Consider the following 10,000-nt stretch of genomic DNA (forward strand, 5'->3'; position numbering starts at 1 on the left):
AATACAGCTAGCCCTACCCACAGAAAATTCTACCCTCCACTGATACTGAATGAGAAGGCAAATACAGGAACAGACGCAGCTGGGTTATTGTTGAGGACTCGCAAATTGTGTCTCTAGCCTACACAGATTTCTATTTCGATATTTGATGATGATTATCACAAATATTGATGGGCTTTCAAGGACATTTCTCATCAGTTAGAAGAATTCCACTGAAAGCTTGTTTGAAGGGACATGTACAGTAGACCTAACAATTCACCCTAGCGCCTTCGAACCAAAATGAAAAAACGACATCCGTACCCCTAAACGTGAATGCTGAACACGGAGGTGTATCCAGCGAAGTGGAGAAGTGGGATTGGGCCTAAATGTGCCAGAAAGCGAGACAGAGATGGAGAACATGATAAATAATAATAAACTAATTAACAAACTAATAAAGTAAGGAGAGAGAGATGAAGTGCATGACATCAATAGTAAGACACACATACACACACACACACACACACACACAGAGAGAGAGAGAGAGAGAGAGAGAGAGAGAGAGAGAGAGAGAAGAGAGATTACAATATAGTTGAAAGAGGGAGAAAAGGGCAAGAGCAAGATAGATGAAGAGAGAGAGAGAAAGGGAGGAGAGAGAGGGTGATAAATTCAAGCAGGGAGTTGCCTATGAAACCTGATGAATGAGAGACCCTTCGTAAGTGAATGCAGACCATGTTCAGCCAGTACCACTTTACCTGCAATGAAAGGGGGAGGTAGAGGAGGTTCAGGAAAATAAATACAATAGGAATGTTCCACTTGATCAGAACCTGTGGGGGGTGGGGTGGTGGTGGTTATTAAAGGGCAGACACCGATGACATGGTGTTGTACCATTTTCTGTCGGTCTCATCGTCGTGGCAACCGTCTCAAAGACATCACCTGGACGACAGGAAAAGGGAAGAATGGAAAGGAAGAAGAAAAGAGGAGAGGAAGAAGGGAAAGAGGAGAGGAAGAAGGGAAAGAGGAGAGGAAGAAGGAAAACTAGAAAAGGAGAAGTAGTACCTGAAAGGGAGAAATGGACAGAAGGAATTAATTATCACTGCAAAGAAAACGACATAGAGAGGAAAAACAAAACTGCACTTATTTTCAGATGATGCCACTGAGAGCGACTGAACAAGAAAATGGAAGGAGAGAAAGAGAAAGCTGGGGAAGAGAAAGAGGAATGAAAAAAGAGCATTAATACTTTGGTTTGGTCACCCTACACACACACACACACACACACACACACACACACACACACACACACACACACACACACACCATACCCACACACACACACACACACACACCATACCCCCCAGAAGAGGGAGAGAATGGGAGTGCACGTCATACGCTTAGAGAAGAAGCGCCTGAGAAACTCCTTAACACTACACCCCAATGGAGAAGGAGAGGAGGAGGAGGAGGAGGAGGAGGAGGAGGAGGGCGAGGAAGAGGAGGAGGAGTGGAGGCGGGGCCATTGGGATTGGGTTGGGAAAAGACGGAGGAATGAAAGGGTGAGGTGGGGAGAGAGAGAGAGGAAGAGAAGAGTGGAGAGCGATAAGTGAATAGAGGGAGAGAGAAGAAAAGAGGAGAAGAGAAGAGGAGAGAAGAGAAGAGAAGAGAAGAGAAGAGAAGAGAGGCAATGACAGGAGATTGTGGAATGAGTGAAGATGAAGGTGCTTATGAAATAAAGATCAGTATATTGTGTGTGTGTGTGTGTGTGTGTGTGTGTGTGTGTGTGTGTGTGTGTGTGTGTGTGTGTGTGTTTGTTTTCATTTACATATTTATATTTTCACAACACATTTTTGTCTTCATGCAACTGTAAAACGTGCGTTGAATGCATCGTTAAATTAATGCATATCATGTGCAGTTTATATGCATGTGTTTCAGTTCATGTGTGTGTGTGTGTGTGTGTGTGTGTGTGTGTGTGTGCAAAATTAATAATTTCACATGCCATGTATAATCTTGCAAAGTAATGTATTTGTACTTGATGAGTATCTTTTGCATGCATGTGTGTGTGTGTGTGTGTGTTTGTGTGCGCATGTGTGCGTACTGTATGTGCGTATGTGTGTGTGTGTGTGTGTGTGTGTGTGTGTGCGTACTGTGTGTGTGTGTGTGTGTGTGTGTGTGTGCATGTTTGTGTATGTGTGTGTGTGTGTGTGTGTGTGTGTGTGTGTGCATGTTTGTGTGTGTGTGTGTCTCTGTGTGCGTGTGCGGGTATGTGTGAGTGTGTGTGTGTGTGTGTGTGTGTATGTTTGTGTGTGTGTGTGTGCGTGCACGTGACTTACTGTAAGGGACACACTCATACTGGATCTCCAGGTATTTGTAGGTGCCTGGGCAGGGATCTGGGAACACGTCGGCCCCCGCCACCACTACACACTGGGTCCTGTTATTACACCTGAGGTACACACACCCACACACACACACACACACACACACACACACACACACACACACACAGAGACACACAGAGAGAGAGAGAGTTTTATTTAGCAAAACAACATTATTTTACAAACAGTGTTGTGTTCACATAAAATGTCAAACTCTTTTTTATATATTTCCCGTGTATAAGACACATCATAAAATGCACAAAACAGTGTTTTATGCTAATTAAAAACAAGACAAAACATGTAGTGACCGCATCAGTATATTAACTGCAGTATATACAGAAACGTTGCACAGAGAAACTTTCCTGCGGTTGCCTCGTTCAAATTCCATGCCACCAGTCCTCACAACAAATATCTCATAACATTATTTTCTAACAAGCATTTTAACTCTGCTTGTTTGGAAATTGGAAGTTTGATGTTTGCCATACGACTCTGCTGTATGCACTGGACCTCCCCCCCCAAACCCTGCAGAATGCGTCCTGTTTTAAACACTGCGGAATGCGTCCTGTTGTAAACCCTGCGGAATGCATCCTGTTTTAAACCGTGCGGAATGCGTCCTGTTTTAAACCCTGCAGAATGCGTCCTGTTTTAAACCCCGCAGAATGTGTCCTGTTTTAAACCCTGATTTTGCAGTTCTTGAAACAAACAATATATTATTGTGTATATTATTATGTATATTATCTCTTTTACAACCAAGCACACCCAGCTCTTTTCAAAAGGTTCCCTAAATTAACGATATATCCCATCTGTGTGCGTTCTTTTGAGACATGTCTCAAATCACATTATTATAAAAAAAAACTCACGAGGAGAATCACGAAACAGAGTGCAGACATCATTAGGGGCCTGTGTCCACCGATTGCGTTTTTTTTGTGTTGATAGCTGATTTTGCGCCCTCAACCTCATTTTCAGAGTGCTTTGGTCAAGTATTTTTTTGTTTCTAGGTTACGGTCATCATGAGAAGTGTTTTAACTTTCAGTGCTCTGAGCGATGCGAAAAAAAGTTCAGTGCCAAAGGCTTTTTTTCCCACCTAGGGTGCTGAGCGCTGTGAACAAAGAACTTCATAGGATTTGTATAGAAAATAGTCGCCGTCTTCTATATGAAAATAGGAGAAATTATGTTAACTCTGACGAAATATGGTTCATTTGAAAGAGACCTAGGTCACCTTTTTAGGACATGTTTTTAGGAGTAGATAGAATAAGAATTCCAGTAATTGTTTTGCATAGGTCTCTGTTTCCCTGTTTGTTTTTTTCTCGGAGACCCCCCCCCATCGCACACACCCAAGCGCTTTGGGTTTATAAAATGTGGTATATAAATACATAAATAAACGTACTACTAGTAATTGCCCCCACCCCACCCAAATCTCCATTTTTCACAGAACAATGGTGCGCAATGGACAGAGACAGAAAGACATACATGTATAAAAGTGAGGTAGGGATATACTGTACAGTAACACTATACAAGTGACAGGGAAAACACTTTCATTTATCTTTTATTATTTACCAATTACTTTAATTAATCTTTTATTATTTACAGATTACTTTAATTTATCATTTATTATTTACAGATTACTGTTCTTTATCTTTTTCTTCTGACTGAGGCTGGGTGATTGCTCCCATTATGGTCATTACGCCAGCTTGTCTTGGTGGAATCCCCAAAAGCTGGAGACATTAAGCCTTCTCTCCATTTAGCAATTCAGTTAAAACCAGACAGACAGACACGGGTGGGGAAAAGACAGAGACAGAATAAGAGAGAGAGAGAAGGAGAGAGAGAAAGACAGAGAGAGAGAGAGAGAGATAGAGAGAGACTGAGAGAGATACTGAGACAGAGAGAGATGGGAGACACACTACTTAGTCCTAATTTCATCATCCCAAACCCATAACCTTTAAACCTGACCCAGCAACAGAGAAATAAACGGAGAGAGAGAGGGAGAGAGACTGAGAGAGAGATCTATATTCATTTTGTGCAATGTAAGTTAATTTAAGTTTACATTTAGATTTCTCGGTCCATGTTTTGAATGAATGAAAATGCCTAATTTGTCATGGCAATAAAGGAGTTTGGATTTGAACTTGATTTGAGAGAGAGAGAGAGAGAGAGGTGGGGAGAGGGAGAAAGAGAGAGGGAGAGAGGGAGAGAGAGAGAGAGAGAGGTGGGGAGAGGGAGAAAGAGGTTGACAGGGAAAAGTAACTAAAAAGTAATATCTTACAGGGAAAGAGAGAGAGGCTAAAAGGAACAGGAAAAGACCAAATGTGTACCTCAAAAAACAAAAAAAAGGATCTTTATATTTTGTCCACTCTTCAACTCCGACTATTTCCTCCCTCTCTCTCTCTTTCTCTCTCTCTCTTTCTCTTTTTTCTCTCTAGTGATGGATAGGGTGAATCGTCATTGATCTGTTTTTCTAGGAAGCCACTGAACACAGGGGAACAGCACTGGCGCCAGTGAGCCAGACAGAGAAGCACATTTAGACACACACACACGCATAGACACACAAACACACACACACACACACACACACACACACACACACACACACACACACACACACACACACACACGCATGTATAGACACACACAGACAATGATACACACACACACACACACACAACTCCTGTGTATCTCTGAGGATAAATCTATCTATCTATCTATCTATCTATCTATCTACTGTATCTATCTGTCTATCTATCCAATGTCTGGCTTGGTAGCTGTCCGTGGTCCTGAGGCACCTGCAGTGGAGGCTATGGCTGTGTTAAGGATCCACTCATTCACATCCACTCATGCACACACACATAAAAAAAATCTCTCTCTGCCATAATGTAAATGTGAACCTATGCACACACACACATAAAAATCTCTCTCTGCCATAATGTTCATATAAACCTATGCACACAGACACACACACACACACACACACGTCGTACCTTCTGGCTATTTGCATATGCTAAGATGCACCTTAGGCCAGGTGTGGTAAGCATAGTGTGTATACTCTTTGTTTGCACAAACACAAACACCAGCCTCAAAAGATTACTTAGTTAGCAACTATGGTTTTGGGAAACACACCCCTGTACGGTAATTTCCTGTGTATTAGCCACATTGTATATAAGCCGCAGGACAGTGTTTTATGCAAGTTAAAAGAAACAAAGCCATATTAATACCATGTTAACTGCCCCCGTGTATTAACCTCATAGCTGAAGAAATGTAGCAAAATCAATGTATAAGCCGTGGCTAATAGTTGGGAAATTACGGTCCCAAAAATATACTAGTGCTCCAATATTTTTCATTTATTTTTTTTGCTCAGACGTGGCAGAGACACAAACCTCTGTGACATGATCTTGAAAGCGTCGGGCAGGTAGCACTGCACGTTCTCCATCTGGAAGGGATCGGCGTCACAGATCTTGTCGTCGGTGCGGCCGTAGTTGGCCTGCTCGATCATGATGACGTCACTCCCCGGGCAGCGCAGCTCGATGGGGTAGCCCTCGCACGCCAGCTCCCGCCGCATCAGACCAAAGGGCATCGCCGCACGGCTCATGCCTGAACACAAACACACACACACACACACACACACACACACACACACACATACCCACACACACACACACACACACACACACACACACAAACACACACACACAGACACACACACACACACAGACACACACACACACACACACACACACACATACGCGCACACACACACACACACACACAGACACACACACACACACACACACAAACACACACACACACACACACACACACACAGACACACACACACACACAGACACAGACACACACACAAACACACACACACACACACACACACACACACACACACACAGATACACACACACGCACACACACACACACACACACACACAGAGACACAAAATGAGAATTTGGGTTAGACTCTATTCATTTTATGACACTCTCTCCCAATATCTACCATATTGTATGCATGCACAGTTCTGATGCATTTGAAGTAAACATAAATAGACTTATAAGTTGTTTTATACTTGTTTATAATCAATTTGTGTTTGTGTTTTCGTTAATTGTATTTACTTGCAAACAAGCTGACTTGTTGAACTGGTAACACTTGACATTACAGATCAGTATTAAGAGGGTAGAGTTTCATGGTAGCAAGTCAGGAGAAATTATGGTAAAAACTAGGGCTGTCAATCGATTAAAAAAATGAATCGAATTAATTACATACTCTGATTAATTAATCTAAATTAATCGCATATATATATTTTTTGCTGTAAAAGTATTTTAAAAATTTAAATTCAAATGAATCATTGAATAATCAGCGTTAGTGACATTAAAGTTCAAAAACTTTAAAACGTTTTTTAAAAGTAAATGCTCCAATCAATGATCTAGGCAGCATATTTTCTTCTCGTCTGGTTATTGACTAGAACGGCTCAGGGTCAAAGGTCATACGGAATCGATTAATCTGCACTATTTTTTTAATCAGTTATTTTTTCTCAAATTAATTAATCGAAATTAATCAGTTATTTTGACAGCCCTAGTAAAAACACAACACACCTCACACAATGATATAATAGTTTCAAAGATGCTGTAGAAATAATGAATAAGTCTAATAAAATAGTAATATATTGGAGCTCGTATGGAGCTACTTAGTAGTGGTGCTGAGATTTAGCATGAGGTTTCTAAGGCAGGGACGACAACTAGCGGCAAGCGGCAGATTTCCTATTGTTTTCGGTAGCGGAACAGTTGGAGCAGCAGTGGAATGCTAGCACTGAACAAGCTGAGCGTTGGACTTGGTTCAACTTTCATAGCGTAACGCGAGCGCAGACCATTTGTATAACTTAGGAACGAGATATAACTTATTATTATGGTCTGAGCGTTGCGTTGCGCTTTACCATAGCTGCTTTATAATTTCCAATCTGATCGGCGCCTAAATGTAGCTATGGAAAGCTATGCCATGGTACTCTTAAACATTATCATATCACACGTGAAAAGATTTATGTCCACGATAATGCCATGGTACTCTTAAACATCATCTTATCACACGTGGAAAGATTTATGTCCACAATAATGCCATGGTACTCTTAAACATTATCATCTCACACGTGGAAAGATTTATGTCCACGATAATGCCATGGTACTCTTAAACATTATCATCTCACACGTGGAAAGTGGACTTACAGAGGGATTACTCATAGACAGAGGTGATAGAGAGAGAAGGGGAGAGTGAGGAAGAGAGAGAGAAGGATAGAGAGAGAGAGAGAGAGAGAGAGAGAGAGAGCACATCTGATACTACACTACATGGTTTCATCTGTTCGGAGCTGTTCTTCAGACAAGCACATCGATCACCTATCCAGACTCATATGTCCCTCTCCTTCACTCTCTCTTGTTCTTTCTCTCCTCTCCTTCACTTTCTCTCTATCTCTTTCTCCTTCTCTCTCACTCCCTCTTTCTCTTTATCTCTCTCCTTCTTTATATCCCTCTCTCTTACACCCTTCTTTTCTATCAGTCTCTTTCCCCCTTTTTTCTTTCCTTCTTAATGTGGCTACTAACAGACTGGTACATATCAGGTACTCCTGATATTTTGTACACACACACACACACACACACACACACACACACACACACACACGTCTCAAGTCGCGCACCCACACACACACTTCAAAACAGTCGGCTGCATGGATCACATTGCCTTTGTGATGGATGTTAAAAGACTCCATTAACCCTTAAAGGAGTACCGTCACACCGGTGTGATGGGAATGTTGAGAAATGAACGTTCTAAAGAATATCTGGGTTCATTGAATTCAACATAGAATTTTAGAACCTTCAATTGTTGCGGAACTTATAATGTTCAAAAACCTACACCTTTAAGGGTTAACCTTTCACCCTCAAACAGACTGGCTCATGTCCACTGGCTCTGGCTCTGAGACCAACCTCAACACAAGTGTACACACACATACATACACACACACACACCACACACACACACACACACACACACACACACACACACACACACACACACACACACACACACACACACACACACACACACAAACTCAGAAACATAGAAAAATGCACGCACACATGCTGACTGAGAAACAGCCACTCTCACCCAGACACACTGTAAAATTGAACATAACATGTAATTATTATATCATTATTTAATTATTAAACTTAATCCTTAAAGAAAAATACAAACCCTCATGCTCATTATTTTCTAAATCAAAAATAAATAGTTTAAAGAGTAACCCAACTGTTTTGACTGTTACCCATGATCCTCTTCAAGAACAGTAAAATATTCGTACAGTAAGGGATTTTACAGGATTTCAAGCCCAAAATATTTTTGGTCACAGCAATCATCTCCTCACGACCGCTAGCTGTAAATTCCGTGATTTCACTGTGAAAAAAACCCCAAACTTTGTAGGCAGCCCCGGCTCCAAATCTGGAAACAAACAAAATTGGGGCAGCCAAAACAAAAACGCAACACTGTGGGGAGCTTCTCTTGAAATACTGAAGATAGGGATGAGCTACCTTTCGGGGGTGTTTCTTTTGTTCCTTGGTTAAAATATAATGTATGGGTTTTTTTCACACAAAAACATAAACAAAAAACACAAACAAAAGTGACTTCTTGTGAAATCCCTGACTGCACCTTTAACTATTAGCCATCATCAGGAGCAAGCAGTCAGGGTACCTACAAAGTCCAGATTTTATTTTTGACATAATTGTTGTCTGTTGTATCGGACATTGTGGCCAAAAACTTCATATCATACCACCCCCCCTCTCCCCGCACCCCCTAACACACACACACACACACACACACACACACACACACCACATGCACACACACACACACACACACACACACACACACACACACACACACACCACACATGCACACACACTTCTTGCTTGAAATGTTCCCTCAAAATACAAAATGTGAGGACTAGATTTCAGATCTAACACCTCCTCTCTGACATTTAGCATCACCTGTTGCCAAGCAACAGCAAAGAGGCGCCGCTTTGTGCATTACCACACTGGCACATCCCATTCTGTCCACCTTGTTCTCACTCTCTCTCTCTCTCTTCCACTCTCCCTCTCTCTCTCACTTTATCTCTCTCTCTTTCTCTCTCTCTACCCTTTCCCTCTTCCATGCTTTATATTTTCTCTCTCCCATGCTCTCTCTCTCTCTCTCTCTCACATTTTCTCCCACAAGATCATTGTCCAGCAGAGTCAATGTTCAGTTAATGTTGCTATGATACAGACAGATCAGTGGAGTGGTTGCTAGGAGACCGAAGGAGGAGGAGGAGGAGAAGTTCTGAGGAGCTGAAGCGTGTGGCGTGCTCAGCCGGTCAGTCGCCGCGGTACCAACCTTGTTCTGATGGACCGACGCTGTGCAGGGTGGCGAGACACACCCACAGCAACCATAGCGACAGCGCCATGGTGATAGGTGGGTGTGGGCGGGGTCAATGGGCGGGACTACAAGAAGGAGACCCTCCTCTTGCAGCGACAAAAGACTCAAAAACCTGAAAGAGAGAGAGAGAGAGAGAGAAAGCAAGAGAGAGAGTTCAATATCCATTTTACCAGAACATTAATCTTAATGCACATTAAAGACTTGCATTACAGTC

General features: G+C 42.1%; 1 protein-coding gene across 1 annotated transcript in view; it reads right to left on the minus strand.

Annotated features, from left to right (window-relative positions):
* LOC121718104 (adhesion G protein-coupled receptor L1-like) overlaps positions 1 to 10,000 on the minus strand; it is an 87,700-nt gene that overhangs the window by 57,712 nt on the left and 19,988 nt on the right. Inside the window, 3 exon segments of the mRNA XM_042102965.1 lie at positions 2,298 to 2,407; positions 5,708 to 5,921; positions 9,745 to 9,898. Coding sequence (XP_041958899.1) covers positions 2,298 to 2,407; positions 5,708 to 5,921; positions 9,745 to 9,814 — 394 coding nt within the window. The 5' untranslated portion in view covers positions 9,815 to 9,898.

This window comes from Alosa sapidissima, chromosome 9 (assembly GCF_018492685.1).
Source record: "Alosa sapidissima isolate fAloSap1 chromosome 9, fAloSap1.pri, whole genome shotgun sequence".
Classification (NCBI taxonomy): Eukaryota; Metazoa; Chordata; class Actinopteri; order Clupeiformes; family Clupeidae; genus Alosa; species Alosa sapidissima.